Genomic DNA, 20461 nt, shown 5'->3' with positions numbered 1-20461 from the left:
GGGGCACACTTGTATAGGTATGCCATCAGCTGTATAAAGAAGTGTTGAGTACTCACAGTGAATGATACCTGAGAAAGAAAGAGACTCAGGAAAACATGATCTAAAGTGTTGAAGACTGCCTTCAATAAAATGAACTTCATGAAGAAGGACTGCAACAAGAAGTAACAAGTAAGAAATACTAGAGAGATTAGTCCACCTATGCAATCATGACAAACTAGACGTTATAATGGGGGTGATGATGGAATTTGGTATGTATAATATCTACCTCTGGATTTCTCACTCAATATATTCCTGTGAAGGCCCTATTTAACACCTTCGCCATCTTTTTTGTTATCCTCTCATCTATCACAAGTCCTCCTTACTGCTCCTTTCTCAGGACCTATAAAGCTGGAAAAAATTGTGTTAAAACTGATCAGAAAATCCCTGCTGCTAAAGGTGTATGAATGCAACTAAAAGAAAAACTAGACTAATGAGATCCCTACTACTTAATTAACTACTTGCACTCTTAGTGGAAAGAATCGCATTAGTATAGTTGCTACATTAGTGGCAGGGATTTTACTTGCCTTGTTGCTCTATTAGTAACAGGGATTTCATTTTGGATAGCTGCTGCCTTCGTAGCTAATATTTCATGTGTTTACTTGATCTTGTAGAAGCTGAAATCTCATTTTACTAGTTACTGACTTATTAGAATGGAACACATTTACATACAGTAGTTACTCTCTTAGAGGCAAAGATCTCTGTTGTTAGTTGTGTTATTATTAGCACTGATCAGATTTCTGTTAATACTTTCTTAGTAGCAGGGACCTTGTTTGAAAAGTTGCTGCTTTGTTAGCTGGGATTTCATTGAGAAACTGCAGTATAATTAGTAAAGTGACTACCTACTTGCCTTCTTATCTACCTACCTATGCACACACACACACACACACACACACACACACACACACACACACACACACACATGTATGTACATGCATACATACATTCTCAAAGGATTTAGGCTTGGAGTTTGGTCAGGATAAATGTTGTTATATGGTTGTGAAAAGAGGGAAAACTGTAAACCAGACTAGCAACATCTCCTTCAATGACATAGTAATTTTCCCTGTATCTGACTAAGAAAATTACAAGTACCTTGGGGTGGATGAAAATATATCTTATGATAGCACCTGTAACAAGACACATGTCACTAAAAAATATTACAGCTGAATAAAAAAAATATGGACCTCGGAACTCTCTGCCTTCTATAAAACAGTGGCCCACAATGTGTTTGCAGTACCAGTACTCATACCAACATTTGGGCTACTTGACTGGATGCTTGATGAGATCTGAGCAATTGATGTGAAAACCTGGAAGATACTAACCAGCATACATAATTTTCATATCAACAGTGATGTAGACCGCCTCTACCTAAAACAAAAATGGCAGGATTGCCTTTGAATGTCAATCAACCCAGATTGCCTTTGAATGTCATATCATATCCCTTCAACAGCATAGTAACATTGATCATCAAAGAAGTCTATCATGGACCAACAAACAGATTACTGTCTCCCACTTTGAAAGGTATGTGTTGCAATCCAGGAACAGGAAATATCAACCAAATGCAGACTTCGTGGAGTTAGTACCGAAGATATCACCCACATCATAAGCAGTTGCCTGAAAATGTCATCACAGTATTATCTACCAATGAGACATGACGTTGTGGCTAAGACACTGTATGAGACCCATTGGAAGAATAACCCTGAAGTCAAAGAAATAATAACCCACAGTATGATGGAAGCTATAGCCACTCGTAATAAGAAGGAGTACTGGTGGAATGTCCCAGCGAAAACCTCGATAAAGTGTAGATATAACAGACCAGACATAATGATGCAGGACACTGACTGGGAGAACAATGCCTGTCATCGCCACAAATGGAGGAAGCCAGTTAAGGAAGGGATCGACACTTTTGAGAGAGCACGTATCCAGCATGAAGAACTTAAGCAAGCTGAACAAAAGTGCACAGCTCGTATAGTGAATGGGGAAAGCTTGGACATAATGATTTGGGATAGAGAAAAGAAACTGTATACAGTTATTGAAATCAGCTGCTCAGCAGATGTTAATATAAAGCTAAAGATCAGTGAAAAAGAAAATAACCTATGCTAAACTATTGAGAAATCTACAGTTATTCTACCCAGATTACAAGTTCAGGTTTATACTTGTAATTATTGGGGCACTGGGATATGTAACACATGGCCTAAGTATCAATCTTGAGAAATTAGGCTTCTCAGAACCAGAAATACTGATTTGAATACTACAAATCCAAGCCTTTACTGGAACTGTAAAAATCTGTAAAATTTTCCAGAAGTTTATCATTTAAGTATATATGAACATGTCTAGATATGCAACTATATGCATGAGAATGCATACATAAAACAAAACATACAAATATACATACATACCATATTGATGTTGTTGAAATTCCAATGAAGGAGTCTTGGGTTTCTAACTGGCTCTTTCTCTATTGGCATGAAATTTTGAAAGAAAACTAAATAACAACATACATACATGTCTATCTCTATGTATGTGTGCCACATGGTATAGAAAGATATATCAATGAATGCTGTAGCAACAACATCATCAGCCACTACAAAAACAAAGATGCACGAGAGAAGATACTACATATAAACATAAAAGCATGAAAGTGCAATTGAATGGAACTACCCAGAATGTGTGCAGAGTGATGAAATTATCTTGTATGCATTCAATTAGTGTGCAGTCATTATTGAACTGTGGAGTCATGTCAAATAGCTGTCACCATGTGCAAGATGGACCCAGCTATAACCTGAGTCCATTGCAGAGATCACCCATTGCAGAGATCACCCATTGCATAAATCTCCTTTAACTATGAAGAATAGGAGGTTTTTGTCTGTCAGGTGACTATGATAAAAGAGGTTGTGTGATAGACAAGGCTAGAGAAACTGAAGACAGACACATCCTTTTCAGTCAAGCCATCAATGACTTTTGCAAGTTCCTCTCAGAAAGAAAGGTGAGGATGGAGTAGGTGGTTCCTTTTTCCAGTAAATTTGTTAAAAAGTAGATGACAGTAGCAAAAATAACCACAATGAGTGGGTCTACTCTCAGCATGTGATTAAGGGTCAGAGAATGACAGCTGGAAGAGAGCACTTGTCTTTGGTAAACAAAGTAATTTTGGATCTGTAGGGCTACTCAAGAATGAATATATCTATTCCTTTTTTTCTCATCCTTATCCTATTTTATGTAAACCTCTGCACTGTGTATAATATAACCTCTCCTTGTACTTCCCTTTAATCCAATGCCCTTCAGCAAATAAAAAGAAATCATCATTGTCATAGTCATCATCGTCGTCATCATCATCATCATCATCATCATCATCATCATCAGAATTATCATCACCATTGTTAAGGTGGTGGCAAGCTTGCAGAATCATTAGAGCATTGGAAAAAATGTGTTGCAGTATTTGTTCTAGTTCTGAGTTTAAATGAATTTTGCCTTTCATATTCTCAGGGCCAATAAAGTACCAGTCTACCACTGAAGTTGATGATAACATCTCCTTTCAAAATTCTTAGCCTTGTGCCTAAATTAGGAGCAATTATTATTAAGGCAGCCAGCAGGCAGAATCATTAGCATGCCGGGCAAAATGCTCAGTGATGTTTTACTCATCGCTACATTCTGAGTTCAAATTCTGCCAAGATTGGCTTTGCCTTTCATCATTTGGGGATGTTAATAAATTAAGTACCAGTGAATCACTGGAGTCAATGTAATCAATTAGTCTCCTTCCCCCAAAATTTCAGGCCTTGTGCTTTTAGTAGAAAGGATTATTATTATTATTATTATTATTATTATTATTATTATTATTATTACTATTATTATTATTATTATTATTATTATTATTATTATTATTATTATTTACTTTTAATCTGCATGTTTGCTAGTCACTGAAACACCCAGCGTCCTAGGGCAAGTGAAGGATAAGAGATGTTACAGTTATGACTGAAAGCTTGGGGAGGGGAAGTGGCAGGGGCAGTAGTGAAATATCTTCATGTAATACAACACATACATTCAAATTGATAGGGTTTTTCTAACGATGTGGGCAGTACTTGTCCACACAATCTTTTGGATTTCTCTGAGACATGGTTCTCCTAGGATATTATCTAGGTACATTATTTACATTTGTCCTCATCTTGTTTCTTGTTAACACATTTCAGCTGATATACCCTCCAGCCTTCATTAGGTGTCTTGGGGAAATTTTGAACCTGATATTCCATCAAGACCTATAGTGAGCTGTAGAGGTTCAGCATGTCATCCACTGAGCCGCTTCCCTGTGGATATAATCAGTCCATTAGCAGGAAAGTCAACATTGTACATGAAGAATTCCACCCACTTCACAGAATAGATCAAGGATACCCTCATTGAATCCAACCAGATGGTGAGTTTAGATGTGATAAGTCTGTTCACCAAAGTCCCAACTGTTGAAGCACTATTGGCGATTAAAGAAAAACTAGTGACAGACACCCATCTAAAAGAATGCACTAGTATACCAATAAGAAACTTGATGGAAATGTTGACCTTCTGTGTAGAAACTACCTACTTCAGTATGGACACTGATATATATCAACAAGAAGAGGGTTTAGCTATGGGTTTGCCATTATCACCAATAATAGCCAATATATACATGGAATACTTTGAGAATTTGGCTTTAGGATCAACACCTCTAAAACCAACACTATGGCTATGATATGTGGATGAAACCTTTATACTCTGGCCCCACCAGGAAGATGTCCAAGTGCTGTTAGATCATGCGAACTCAATAAAGCCATCCATACAGTTCACAATGGAAATCAACTAGCATTCCTGGACGTATTAATAACACGCACTAAGAATGGATTCAGGACATCCGTATACTGCAAGCCGACCTTCACTGGACGATATCTCAACTTCAATTCCCACCATCCATACAATGTAAAGAGAGGGATTGCTCAGTGCCTAAAACATCGTGCAAAGAATATAAGCAGTGATTGTGATACCCACCACGAAGAAATGATCAAGCTCAATAACAATCTATTAAGCAACAACTACCCCAAAAACATACTATCTACTCCAATTATGAAGTAAAGAGAGGATGAAACCAATAAACTGTCCACAGTCTGTCTACCCTATGTGAAAGGCCTCTCCGAAAAGATACAAAAGATATGTGACCCATATGACATCAGAACAGTATTCAAGAGTAATACAACACTTGGCAAATATCTCCTTCGAGTAAAACCACCAATAGAAGAGAATATGACCAAAGACTGCGTGTACTCCATCCCATGCAACTGTGGTTGGTTATACAAAGGTGAAATATGCCGCCCCCTCAAAATAAGACGAACATCGCAAAGTTGTGACACGAGGAGATATTGATAAATCGAGTATAGCTGATCATGTATGGAAAAATGGAGACCATGTTCCCCTGTGGGATGAAGTTTTTGCACAGTTTCCAATGTAGCACTTTCACTACCTGATCATGCCACCACAACTTGTAGTGGTTTGGGGCAAATCTAAGGCATTCGTTTGTGATATGGGCAATGGTTCCATCAACTCTATTACAGATGCGGCACAGCGGAGACACTTGCTCATTCCAAAGGTTGACCCTCCAGTTCATGGCCAATGCTTGGTCTTGTGCTGCCAGTATAGTGTTCTCAGTCTCTTTTTTTAGTATTTCTTTCATCAGCCAATCCCACCTATTTTTTCCAGCAACTTCTGTTGTGGCTACATGGAATTGATCATGTAGTCCCTTGTTGCATAATTCTTCTTCGTGTCTTTTTTGTACTTCTTCCTTCGTTTTTCCTTCTTCCTCTGCTTTCAATATGTCCTCATTCTTAAGGTTTCCTAACATTGGGCTAGGTATCTTGTTAAGCTCTCGAGTTCAATATGTGCAGTCCTCTTCCACACTTATCAGCCTCTCCCTCCAGTTGCTCTCTTCATGTATGGGCAGTGTCTGCACGTGGATGATGGACTCCATGCATCATTAGGAGTTTTCTTGACTTCCTGTCCATCTCCTTTAGCTTCTTCTGTGTTCACTTCAGGATTCCAGTGCCATGCCGAACTACTGCAACTGCGTGTGAGTTTATTGCTGAAATTATGTTTCTGGTATTCAGCTTTGAAGCCAGTATTTTTCTCACTCACTGCAGGTACTCTCTTTTTGTCTTTTCCTTCATGTTGTTGTGTTTAATTCCATCTTCCTCAAGTATTCCCTGGTATTTATAGCTGGATTGAGGTTGAATTACCTACATCATCTCACCACTTGGCAAATGTATGTCTTCTATCCTGACAAGCTTTCCTTGTCTCATCATCATTGTAACACATTTCGAGAGCCAAAATTCCATCTTAATATCATTGGAGAAAATCTGCACAGACTGGACTAGGCTGTCCTGTTCTGCCTCACTTTTTGCGAACAGCTTTGAGTTGTCCATGAATAGCAAATAGTTCAGTTTTCCCTTACTTCTTCCCAAGTCATACCCCAACTTTGTTTTCTGTAGTATTTCACTCATGGGGATCATTCCCAGCACAAAGATCAGTGGGGACACACTGTCCCCCTGGAAGATTCCTTTCCTGATTTTCACCTCTCCTAATACTTGATTCCTTGTTGTCAATTCCATTCTCTACCATTTCATGCTGTTCCATATTTTCTGCTACTCCATACATTTCCATTGTCCTTATAATCCAGGAGTGTGGTATCATGCTGTATGCCTTTTGATAGTCAACCCATGCTATGCTCAGGTTTGTGTGTCTTCTCTTGCAGTTTCTGATGATTAGATTATCAATTAAGAGCTGATCCTTCATCCCCCAGCTCCTCTCTCGACACCCTTTCTGTTCAATAGGTAGCAGCCCGCTTTTTTCCAAGTATCTATACAGTTCACTGGCCAAAGAACCTGACATGAATTTCCACATTAGTGGAAGACATGATATTGGTCAAAAGTTGGATGCAGCACTTCCCTTTTCAGGATCCTTGGCACATAACAATGTCTTCCCCTTTGTCATCCAGCTGAGTACTGTACCTTCCTACAAGCATTCATCTAGCTGTTTCACTATCCTTTCATGGAGCCCTCTCAGCTTCTTCATCCAATAACCCTGGACCCTGTCCAGTCCTGGACTCTTCTAATTTGGGAATTTTCTTAACTGCTTTTTTATCATTTCTGTAGTTATTTTTATGTCTTCTTGGCCTTCTGTATTTCTTAATCTATCTTGGATTTCATGCAGCCACTCCGCTTCAACATTATGCTCTACAGGTTGATCCCAGATCCTTCCCAGAATGCCCTGCTTTCCTCTGCATCTGGTTTCATTGTTATGTGTAATTGCCCATCTAGTTCCTGAAACAGTCTCTTCTGATTTACTTCAAATAATCTGTTTTGCCAAAATTGTTTTGTTCTATTGTTGTATCTTTCCAGTTTTGCTTTAATTAATACTACTCTTTGTTTCAATTCTTCCAATATCACTTCATACCCTTTATCTCTTATTCTATGTGTTCTTTCCAGCATTATTCTTATGCTTTCACTCTGCAATTACCCTTTACTCAATCTATCAACTTGTCCTAAATTCCTTTTTAACTTTGTTTCCCACAAATTCATCAACGCCAGTATGGTTCTTTATGTTCCGTTTGTTTTCTTTTGTATCCAACTCTATCTGCAGCCCAAATAATCTTGTTAGTTTCAGTTATATTTCTCATCTGGAATAGCTCAAGGACAAAATCTATCTTTTTGGTTTCAACTTATGTCAATCAATGTACTGCAGATTGAGGGATGCATGATCCTGGTCTTCTCTAATATATCGGCATAGCAACTGCACTATGTCTTGTTGGTCATCATCATATTCTTGTGATATAGCTCTTCTCATTACTTCTGCTTCATTTGCTGAGAATGAATTTACATTTACACTTTGCTCTACGTCTTCACTGCCGCAATTCATTTCTCTGTCCTTGCTGGGTATATTAGGTTGTCAAGAAAGTTCTTGTGGAATTTTTAATCTAGGTTTTAAATGATATATTTTCAAATTAATTTTTGTTAAATTACTTTGACTTTATATATCATTTTAAAGCCCGTTTTCTGCTCTATCTAATCGTGTTACTCTTTTTCTTTTTGAACAATTAGGCCATTTTTTCCGGAACATTGAATACAACATGGACAAAAAGCAAATTCGCACAATTTTCTTATTCCAGTTCAAGCTAGGCTGAAAAGCTGCTGAAACAGCTCGCGATATCAACAATGTGTTTGACCCAGGAATCACTAATGAACGTAGAGCACAATGGTGGTTCAAGAAATTTTGTAGCAGTGATGAGAGTCTTGAAGACTTGATAAGCGTAGTGGTCAGCCATCGGATATTGACAACGATCAACTAAGAGCCTTAGTGGAAGCCAATCCATGCACAACTGTTCGAGAGCTTGCTTTTGAATTAGACGTAACATATACGACAATTTCTAACCACTTGAAAGAGATTGGAGAAACAAAAATACTTGAGAAATGGGTGCCGCATGAATTGAATGACAACTAAAAAAACGCCGTTTTGAAGTGTCATCTTCCCTTCTTTTATGCAACAAGAACGACCTGTTTCTCGACCGGATTGTGACTTGCAATGAAAAGTGGATTCTTTATGGCAACCGACAATGCTCAGCTCAGTGGTTGGACACAGACGAAACTCCATGGCACTTCCTGAAGCCAAAGTTGCACTGAAAGAAGGTCATGGTGATTGTTTGGTGGTCTGCGGCCGGTCTCATCCATCACAGTTTTTTGGATCCAGGGGAAATCATTATGGTGGAGAAGTACTGTCAGTAAATGGATGAAATGCATAAGAAACTCCGACAACAACAGCCAGCATTGGTCAATAGAAAAGGACCAATTCTTCTCCACGACAATGCTAGGCCGCACGTCGCACAACTGACCCTGCAGAAGTTGAACAAATTGGGCTACGAAACTCTGCCTCATCCACCCTACTCACCAGACCTCTGACTGCCACTTTTTCAAGTATCTTGACAACGTCCTGCGTGAGAAATGCTTCAAAAACCAAGACGATGCCAAACACGCTTTCAACGACTTCATTGCCAGAATGCAGGATTTTTACATGACTGGCATAAATAAACTTGCTTCGCATTGGTTAAAGTGTGTTGATTCTGATGGTGTTTATTTCGATTAATAAAGTTTTGTTTGAGTCGAGATATGTGCATCTGAATTTAAAGGTTAAAAACTGCAAGAACTTTCTTGACAACCTAATATTATCTGTTGGTGAAGTATTATTTGTATTTTTTACTTTCCTTTTTATCTCTTCAATTTCCATGTCTGTTAACCACCCTTTTGCTCTTATTGCTCTTGCCTGGTCGGCTAGCCATTGCTCACTTATTTCAAGGAGTCCTATTTCATTTCATTTTGCTTTCATACATTGTTGGAATCCCCTTCTACTGGATTCACCCCTGATCAAGCATTCAATTACCATTCAGTTTTCCTCCTTATCCCACCTTCTTCTCTGCCTCTGGCTTTGTGTATAAGCGTCTCTGGATGAAGACCAAGCCTGCACTGCTCAACCACAGGGCATCTGCTAGGCGAAAGGCTTTCACCTTTGGTTCCAGCCTCGTTAACACCATTATTTGATACATTTGTATTAGAAATTTTCACTCAACATTGAGGTATGTTTTAAGGTTAGTCACCAACCAGTATTTTTATTGACACACCATCTCTAGTAAGATTGTCAACTAAGACTGCAGAGCTCTTACTACCCATAAGTTGGGCCTGTTCCCATTGCATTTCTGTGTGTTGGGTATCATGATCATGAATCTCATTAGGAGATAGGTGAATGTCAGTTGGCCTCGTATCTTCATCTAAATATTGCTCCAGAGTTAAGTCCTGGTTCATTCGCCTTCATCTCAGACATGGAGCCATTGGATACTGACAGGTTGACATCACTGACTAAGGAGTCCTCTCTACCCCAGTTTTAAATCAGAATGTTCCTTCTCCTAGACAGACTGCCAACCAAAGCTCACGAGTTTTGTCTACCCGTTTTCGGAATGGCCACTGACTCTTCTGAGTTCCTCTGCCTTTTTTTTTATCACCATCACCATCATCATCATCATTATTCACTTGTTTTTCACTTTTTATTGTTTGGTTATAAATATCTATTCTTTAATCATGAAATGATCATCAAATGACCTTTTCACTAATATCTCTCATAGTTATGTTTTATATATTGTCAGTTCTTAGATGTTGGTTTGAATTATTTATTCATTTATCCATTTGTTTTTATTATCATCATATCTCATTGTGGTGCTAGTGTTCTTGAATTGGTAGATTTGTGATTTGAATTTAACAAACTTGAAGTGTAGGTGTAGGTGAATCTCCTCTGTCACGCATACACACACAATAAATACATATTTTCTTTCATCTCAAATTCATATTCAAATTCACTTTAGTGTCTTTTTCCTGCTTTTATTTCAAGCTTATATTCAATTTAGTATTATTTCAATTGTGTGCTCTTTAATTCTACAGCTATTTGGGCACTATCTACCAATTTAACTGAAGGTGATATACATATATATATATATAAGTGTGTGTGTGTGTGTGTGTGTGTGTGTGTGTATGTGTGGAGGCACATGGCTTAGTGATTAGGGTGTCAACACTATGATCATATGATTGTGGTTTCGATTCCTGGATCGGGCGATACGTTGTGTTCTTGAGCAGAACACTTCATTTCACGTTGCTCCAGTCCACTCAGCTGGCAAAAATGAGTAACGCTGCAATGGACTGGTGTCCCGTCCAGCTGTGGAACACATACGCCATTGAAAAAACCGGGAAACCAGGCCCATGAGCCTGGCTAGGCTTTAAAAGGGCGCATTTATTTATTTATTTATTAATTATTATTATTATATATATATATATATATATATATACATGTGTGCATGCAAGTAATAAACTGATAAATTGGTGCAGCAAACAAAAAATATGTTGTATTTGTTCCATTTGATTTGCACAGACACTGCCTCAATACTATCGTCATGATAACCCACCAACATACATTATCCTGTCTCAGTTCCTTGCATTGTTAATACATTGGTTCCTACTCCATTGAACTATCAAGCTATGAACCATCCATCTCATTTACCACTTAACACGCTTATAGGCACTCATCTTCAAAGTTTCAAAATAGAAGTTTTTCCCTCAGAATTGCAATTCTCTGTACATGTTTTTTTAATTTTCTTTCCTGCAGAATTCAACCTAGATAAATGCAAGCTAATCATAAATCACATCGCCATCACCAGTCTGGAAAGACTTACAAAGGTCATATGTACACTCTTCCTATTTCAAACTATAACTGAAAAGGTAAAAACTGTATTTTTCATTCAATTGGCTTGTAAGTTTGACAAAGATTCATTTAGGACACTGAAACACTCTGTATTGAACATAATTTGGTGAATTTGAATGTTAGTTGTATAGCATAAATGTCATATTATCATTGCTATCATCTACATTGCACAGCTACAACTATCTTAATGCATACTAAAAAATTACCCGAGATGCTAACATTATATCATCTTTAAAAGTAATAATCCATGAAAAAAGATTTTAGCTTCCATTAAGTCAACGATAATAAAAGGTGACCAGGTAGCTTTCCATATTCTAAGGGCCATAATGTTCTATATATATCATTTCTTTTGAATTTTATGAACTAGCACCAAGTCTTGAAACATAGTCCGAGCTTAAAGTCTTTAAGTAAGGTCAACCTTTAGTCATACATTTTCACCACATCCTCTTCTGATTATCAGCAAACAAGAACCAAAGTCAGTACTGTGTGTTAAGAGAAGTAAAATTATTTTGAGGAATTATCAAATAAATTATAATTGCAAACCATATGAAATACTGTGATTTTTGTCATCATATGTATTTTTATCGATTAACTTTATTAATTAACCATAATGTGATTGATTAATAGGTAAATTCTATAAATAAAATATAAAATAACTTTTGCATATATGCATTTGTTATATAGGATTTCCTTACAAGCCTTTTAAGCTTTATACTTCACTTAAGAATTTGGTTTGTTGTAATGTGTATTTTGAGAAACACACCATTATATTTATTTATTCATTTATCTAATTTTTCAAATTTCAATGTCGAGAAAGAAGAAAGCAGTAAAATTTAATATTATTTTAAAGACAAATAAGAAAAAGTTATGTCATATCTAATACAGAAACTGAGTTCTAAGTAAGAATATATATTTGGTCTTCTAGTATAATCTTATAGGTTTTGTCATTGTCTTATACTATTTAATCATATTGCATACAGTCTATATATTACTCTGTGGTGAATAAATAGTAAGAATGCAACTAACCCAATGCAACTAACCATTTTCAATTCCTTTCTTAATATTTTCTAAGCAATCAACTTTTCAAATGATAGTGTTGGTAATTATAACATTTTCTCATTATAAGATATAATTTTAACATTTATTTCAATTCTATTGCGAACAACTGCATTTGTTTCAATTTTGAGAAATATATTTGGAAGCTGTCTCCAATTAACTTTTTTCACTAGCCTGTTGCTTTATTGTTTTATTTCCTGTAATGCTTAGTCACACAAGAATATAATTATAGCTTTATAGTAGAAAGGTCAGACTCTATTATTCTGTTTAAAGGAAGATAATAAAAATCAATTGTAACCATATCATTATATAAAAAAAGGCATTTGATTTAGTTGTGATTGTCTAATTTATAATATTTATTCAGTAAAGCATGTAGTTTCAGGGATCATCAGCTGACACAAAATCCCTGCCTAATCATGGGGCTCCAATGACAGGTGAAGTGACATACTGGTTAGATCACATGTTTTCACAACAATATTATCTCTCTGTTTAACCCTTTCGTTACTGTATTTATTTTGAGATGCTCCGTGTTTCTTTCAATTACTTTAAATATAACAAAGAATTTAGTAAATTAACTTAGTTATCATTCAGCTAGTGTTAGGAACATAAATTGTGACTAAGGTTTGGTAGAAGATTTTAATTCAAAACTTATGAAAACAAGACATTTGTACTCAGTGCCAGAGCTGGTTTCAGCCAGGTTGGTAATGAAAGGCAGAAAGCTGGCAAAATCATTAGCACACCAGGAAAAATGCTTAGCAGTATTTCATCTGTCTTTACATTCCACCAGCATCAACTTTGCCTTTCATCCTTTTGGGGTTGATGTAATCAACTTCCCCACGTCCCTGAACTTGCTGGTCTTGTGCCAAAATTAGAAACAATCATTAGGTGCTATTTTGTGTCTCCAGCACTAAGTAGGTTGCCAAATAACTTGCAAGATTGGAAAAGACAAGCAAAAGGGAAGGGGAAAAAAGCAAGGGAGAGGGAAATACCTTTCTGACTAAGTGGTGGTAGATGGGGTAAACTGACTGGGGTTAGTAAAGGTATGCAGTCACAGAAACCATGCCAAAGCTGATTTAGCACAATGTAGCCCTGTAGCTAACTAGATCCTGTCAAACTGTCTAACCGATGCCAGCATGGATAGTGGACATTAAATGATGATGACAATGATGATGTCCAAGTAAGGAATTCACTTCATAGTAGTAGTGAACATCAGACTTCTATTCAACATTAATTCTTCTTAAGATTCAGTCAGCTGTCTTTTCCCAAAGTGGTGACCAATCATATTTGATGTTTTCTCTCCAAAGGTTTTTGGGAGCTTGTAGTTACTTGAGATAAACTACATCAGTTTCCTCAAAGTTTTTGTTGTACGACAACTTGGTTGCTTTATTGTCAATAATGGATTTTAATTGAGTCAATTATTTTCCTAAAGATACAGTCAGTTTTTTGGCTTTAGTCATCAGTGTTGGTGTCTTTGTTCTCTTAGAAGTAACTGAGTGGCTCACTTTTCAATCAGATGTATTAGTAATTTATCTTGTAAACCCTTTGATATTAATTGTTGCTCACAACACTGGCAAAAGTAGACAAGGTGATTTGATGTTGATTATCTCTGATAGTTTACATTATTTAGCTTCCTACCAATTTTATTTTTTATCTCTTTTCTTTTACTTGTTTAATCATTGGACTGCAGCTATGCAGGGTCTGCCTTGAAGGGTTTAATTGAACACATCAACTCCAGTAATTATTTAAAAAACTTTATACTTATTCTATCAGTTTCTGTTGCCAAGCTGCTAAAGAAATGTAAACAAACCAACACCAGATGCCAAGCAGTGGTGGAGGACAAACAGACAAATGGAAAAAACCCCACAAAGACACCCAGGTGCAAAGTAGCTTGCTTACCAATCACATGGTTCCGGGTTGAAGGGGAGGGTGATGATAAAATAAATACATAAAATAATTATTGGAAGAATATTAACTTTAAAACCCCTTCTAGGTTGAATTAGTTCATTATAAAAGCCTATTACAAGCTTTATTTTAGCTGAGAAACAAAAAGAAAGCTAAAGTTAGAAATCAATTAAAGCATGCTGAGTGATAAAAAAATCAATTAGTAAGTATCTATCTATATAATGAGGAAAAGTTTGATAAGAGCCAGAGCACGAAACTCTCGGACCTTGAGTCACTGTGTTACTTCTGCTAAATATCGACAAAATATGAGAAAAAAAATAATGAATAGATGAAGGGAGGTAAATATATGTGAGTTGATCAGACTGAACCGGAAGTAGAAATTTCGGAGTTCCCAGCATCTCTGTCAACATGGCGGTGATCGGAGGACTTTTAAGGGCAACTGTCCCAAATATTTTATCTTTGTCTAAGAAAAATATACTTGGATATGCACCGACGCTTTTTGTTTCTAGGTAAATTGTATTTCATGCTTTAGCTTATTTAAAAATATTCTCATTTAAGGGTGGTCAGTTTATTACATATGACCTGTTTATTTTGTTCTTATCTCACGTTATCCCTTATCTTTCAAAACAAAATTTTGTTCACTGATTCTTAGTTAATTCATGTTTCCCTTAAAGACTTGTCATTTAATTAATTGCGTATCATTTTTCCTACAGAGTTAGATTCAGTTTAACTGAGAATACAAGAGTTAAAATTTTGCTTTTCAATCACAATTGTCACCTTGAGAGGTCATTTCAAAAATGATTGTAAATTCCAAAAGCGATAGATCGGCAATACATATTTAAGCAAATGGTATTTATATTGCATTTTGTTTAGAAACTGATACTGAATACTTTGGGCTAATTTAATAATTATGTGCAGAATTTCAACCACAAATGAATCACAACTAGTTCTTAATTTCTAGATTGAAATAATGTTTTCATTTATTTTTAGTTTGGTAAAAATGAATGTATGTTTACATGCTTAATCGAAATAGAATTATTATCAGTTTCTCTTTGTGTTTTTATGGCTTAGACTCCTTCACAGGCTCCCCGAGACAAATGGGATTTGCACAGCTAATGTTTAGTTTCAATATTTCTTAGTCGATCATTGCGGGAAGGAAATTCGTGAGGGTTAACATTCTGGTATAAAGGATTAGGCGATATGGTTAGTGCAGGGTCTAGAAGATCCAGGCTATAGAGGGCGGGTAGGTTTCTTTGCAAGTAGTATCGGCTAACTGCTTTTGCTGAATATTGGCCATTGTAGCCATAGAATAAACGGAGTGATGAGACTGCTTTTGCAAGCTGACCATTTTGTCCCGTAGTCCTTACCAGTAATGTGTATCATAAATTCTAAATTTTATTGCATGTTGCCACATGCACAAAGACCGAAATGAATCAAACCGTAAACTATTTGTTTTGAAAAATATGTTTCAGACTGTGAAGTCGGAATTTTGTTATGTTATGATCCTCTGGTTAATAGAAAAGTTGGCACTATCATGCTCTGACAGCTAATAGCATGATAGTGCCGAAAAGTTAATTGGATTGTAAAGATTGGTGTTTGTAATGACTTTCAGCAGTTACTATTGGATGTTAATCAAAACTAGACTGTGAAATACAAGATTGTTTCTTTGATGTGCAGTAATTCTGCATAAACTGTTCATTCACAAAAAAAACGCCACTCTTTAACTTGTTCTCTTAAATATTAACTGCCAAAACAAACAACTGCAACTTTTCTAGCATATTGGATAATGAAATTTATATTGCATATTAATGTCATATATCTGCAGAGAGTAAAGTGTGGTATTGTTTACTTAGGAGTGTCATTGGAAATCATAGCTAATAGTTTACCAATGTACAAGAGGAAAAGTGTTGGAGATAAGCCTGCCATGCAATGTGGTAGAGTTGTGGGACCTTCTCTCTTACTGAACTGAGGACAACAGCATTGCGGCTGATGGAGTTGAATGCATTCTTAAGGTCAAGTTTGAGGATGACCTTGGGTGGCAAGGAGGGCAAGTTGGCATTGGCTCTGGTAGCATGGGCGGCAGCTTCATATCCCAATTTGGTGCCCACTCCTAGCTGGGTGGGGGAAAATCCCTTCTCCAATAAACAAGAGACTGATTGTAAGCACACCTTTGCAGTGAGACGGTGAAGGGTGCAAATGACCGCAATGGGGCGCAGTACTTTTTAATCAGTATTTTGTTATTTCGTATACTTTAGAGTTAGTTTTATTGATTTGCCTAAATTCATTAAATCCTGGCATTTTATATAAATCTTTTTATTCCAGCCGAGGAGCCAACAAATGGCTACTGGATTCAGAGTATTTAGGAAAAATGACAGGACCTATAATGTACCCTGATGAAATCAGTTCAAAATGGAAAAATCTCCCAGTTAACCGTAAGTTTATTTTGTTTTATTTTGGGGGATATATGTTTTAATGCTATCTGGATCTTTGATTTTTAAATGGTTTTAAATAATTTGGAACTTAGTAATTTTGTTAGCTACTCTTTCATAATCTTATCCAGGATTGAAATAAATGGCCTTCTCTATACATATAACTATGTGTGTGAATTTGTACACATATACATGAATACTGCTAGCCACACCAACCAATTTAACTCACTCGTATCTCTACTCCTAGTATCAACATAATTTTCCATCACCACAGTTGCTAGTCACCGCCATTATCAAACTTACTATGTCTCCATAGCTAATGTAGTTTTCTTTTGATTTCTATGGTGATTGCATATTGGTTTATTTGAAAATTTAACTATAACTATTTGATAACATGTTTATAATAAGCAATTTCCACTCTATTTAAATTTAGCACTACTCACCACAACATATATTTCTGGACTATGCATAACTCATCCAAAGACTGCAACAAAAATTTTGGTAAATCTAAAACTCGATCAGCTCATGAGAAATAAGTTTTAAAAGTAACATTCAATTATAAATAAAGGTTAGTCATACTATATACTGTGCAGCAAATAATGCAGTTTGTTATCTTTATGAAAAATACTTAACATGCTGTAAAAAGTGTTATGGAAAGGAATGAACAGGAAAGCCATGGGCTCTGGAAGTCCACAGTATCTAGGTGAATGGTAATTTTGTATAAAAAAATATTGATGCATAGTAGACTGGACTTATTGTAGACATCCTCTCATGATAAAATGCACCCAGAACATTGGCAAATTTTTTCTTATCTGCTAAGTAAATCTGTCTCCTAGCTTCCCTTCTGGCAATCTGATACAATTCCCTGCTACCACCGTTCTTTGAGTCCTTCCATGCCTGTTTCTTTTCCTTAATGGCCCTGTCAAATACATTGTTCCACCACCACGTTACCTTGGGTCAAGAGGGGACTTTGCACAGTTGTCTTCCACAGCATGTGATGCTATATCCCCCTCTATTTCATCAAAAACTTTGAGTAATACATCTCTAAATCTCTGTCCATTCGCAGAATCCTTAAGCTGCCAGAACCTTCTCCTCCTTGCTGGTCATCTTCTGGGCATCCATTTAGCCTTGATTCTGAAGTTGCTAACTACTAATCTATGTTGTGGGCGTGCATTCTTCACATGGGAAGGTTTTGGCACTTATAAGTAGCCATCTTTCCCGTTTCCTGGTAAGGATGTAATCAATTTGACTAGTGTGTCCACCAGATCGGTAGGTGAATAGGTGACTGGCAGGTTTCCTGAAGATAGTATCACAAACCATAAGATCATATGCATTGCAGAACTCCAGCAGCCTGGTTCCCTCCTCATTGCAGGAACCAAAACTATAGCCTCCATGTACACCATGGAAACCCCCTGCATGTTGTCCAACATGCCCATTGAAGTCACCAGCCACAAAAAATAGTAGAGTTATTTCTGAGATATTTAGATATATGTTGAATTTTTTTTACTTTCTTCTCGTCTAATTTCTGTATAATGAATACTACTATACAATGGTTACATGAATCGTATAAAATTGTTTTTGCAGCTCGAGGAGAAGTGAAAGAGAAGGAAGTTCAAAATGTGACTATGAACTTTGGTCCACAGCACCCTGCAGCTCATGGTGTATTGCGTCTCGTACTTACACTGGACGGTGAGGTAAGTTTCTGTCTAATATTATATTTTGTTTGTTTTCATTTTACAATTGACCACAGACTACTAATCAAATTAAGACTTATATTTATTTATTACTCTGTGTATTTCCAGTTGTTTCACTGATAAAAATACATTTCCTTCTAATTAACATGAGTACTTTGTAGCAGAACGAGCAAATTGTAAGAACAGTTACTTGAGTGAAAGCCAAATTGCATTTATTTTAACATGAAATACATGTAAAAGAACAAAATTTATTAACTAATTTACTCTAGTTTATGCTTAGACACCTTGTTCACTTTGTTATCAAACAAGATCATAAATGCTTGACCTCTTTTGCTAATAGTAGAAACTGTGCAACAACAAGTATTTAGATCTCCAACCTCGCCAGAGACCTCAAGAAGAGATAATACTCTTTTATAGCTATGAAACTTGGATGACCACTGGATCCATGACTAAGTGTCTTCATGGCTGCTGGACTTGGATGTGCATGATGACCTTCAGATGCAGAAAGTGACCAATGCACAACTCTGTGGTAATCTCTTGCTGTTGAAACTGTCTTCATGCTATTTTCATAATAACATGAAGACAGTTGCAGCTTAATGGCCACTGTCTCTGAAACTCAGAGTTGCTCATTAACCAAAGCATCTGAGAACTACTCCACTGGAGGATAAACCATATATGTTCTTCATATGAAATTGTAACTGCTTTATTATTCTTGCACATTTTTTTATCAACATCAATTTGTTAGTCCAAGATTTAATGTTAGATATCTGTTAGAAAAAAAGATAAAAAGGAATGAAATGAGAAGACTGACATGGTTATCACTTGTATTAAAATGTGACAATGGAATTATTGTGCTTCATGACTCAAACAAAATCATCTAACTCAATCAAAGTAAAAGAAAGGTAAAAAAAGACAAAAATATGATGTAAATTATTTGCATGTCTGGAAAAGCAGGTGGTTGACAACATTTGTAGAATGCTGAATAAAATAACTTTTTAGAATTTAATTGTATTCCTTTTCATTATGAGTTCAAATTCTGGATCAACTTTGCATTTTGCCTTTGCAGAGATCAGTAAAATAAGTATTAGTTAGCCTACTGATATTGACTCTAAGACTCACCATATTTCTGACCTTTTGCCAATGTATGAAATTGTTACTTTTGCTACTTCTTGCTAATATGAAAAACCTGTGTATTTCTTTTTAGACTATTGAACGTGCTGATCCTCACATTGGACTATTACACCGGGGTACAGAAAAGCTTATTGAGTACAAGACTTATATGCAGGTAAATAGCATGATAAAATAAAAAATGTAACGAAAGAAATTTCTAACAAATTTTACAATTATTTCCTTTTACATATTGTATATTCTATTTACTTAATTGATTTTATTTTCTTTCCTTGTAGGCCTTACCCTATTTCGATCGTTTAGACTATGTTTCAATGATGTGCAATGAACAATGTTATTCATTGGCTGTGGAAAATTTATTAAATATTGAGATTCCAGAAAGAGCAAAATGGATCCGAAGTAAGTAAATTCATAACTAAGTAGATATACTGGTTGGAATAATTTCCTAAAATATTTTAGTTAATAAAAGGTCACCTATAATGTTACTTGTGGAAATAGATTAATCTTTTACATTACTTATTGCAGTCATCCACTATAATAATGATAATTCTTTATACTGTAGGCAGATGGTCTGAAATTTGGGATGAAGTTTGGCAACAGGAAGGACATCCAGCTATAGAAAATCTGCCTCAGTTAAGTCCATCCGACCCATGCAAACATGGAAAATGGACGTTAAATGAGGAATTTTCTGGCTTGTGTCAGTCACTCCTTTACAAACTATTTGCCAATAGCTCCAACACTATTCCCTATACAGACGATACCACCCTCCGTAACCTGCACCTAAGCATCAACCAAACTTAGGCACCTCACACCAAACCTATATTGATTCCCTGAACAGACTTCAGTGAAGCCATGTTAATCTTTACTCTTTCAAAAGTACGAAGATGTAATTATTATATATATATATATCCCTCC

The 20461-nt window shown here is 36.2% G+C and overlaps 1 protein-coding gene across 1 annotated transcript in view; it reads left to right on the top strand.

Annotated features, from left to right (window-relative positions):
• Positions 1-14652: 14652 nt before the first annotated feature.
• LOC106867881 (NADH-ubiquinone oxidoreductase 49 kDa subunit) overlaps positions 14653-20461 on the top strand; it is an 18711-nt gene continuing 12902 nt past the window's right edge. The window contains exons 1-5 of the mRNA XM_014912942.2: positions 14653-14804; positions 16618-16727; positions 18309-18418; positions 19623-19703; positions 19825-19945. Of these exons, the coding sequence (XP_014768428.1) occupies positions 14704-14804; positions 16618-16727; positions 18309-18418; positions 19623-19703; positions 19825-19945 (523 nt within the window). The 5' untranslated portion in view covers positions 14653-14703. The remainder of the gene's footprint in view (positions 14805-16617; positions 16728-18308; positions 18419-19622; positions 19704-19824; positions 19946-20461) is intronic.

The sequence above is a fragment of the Octopus bimaculoides genome, chromosome 5 (assembly GCF_001194135.2).
Source record: "Octopus bimaculoides isolate UCB-OBI-ISO-001 chromosome 5, ASM119413v2, whole genome shotgun sequence".
NCBI classification, from domain to species: domain Eukaryota; kingdom Metazoa; phylum Mollusca; class Cephalopoda; order Octopoda; family Octopodidae; genus Octopus; species Octopus bimaculoides.
This window is presented reverse-complemented; position numbering and strand designations above follow the sequence as displayed.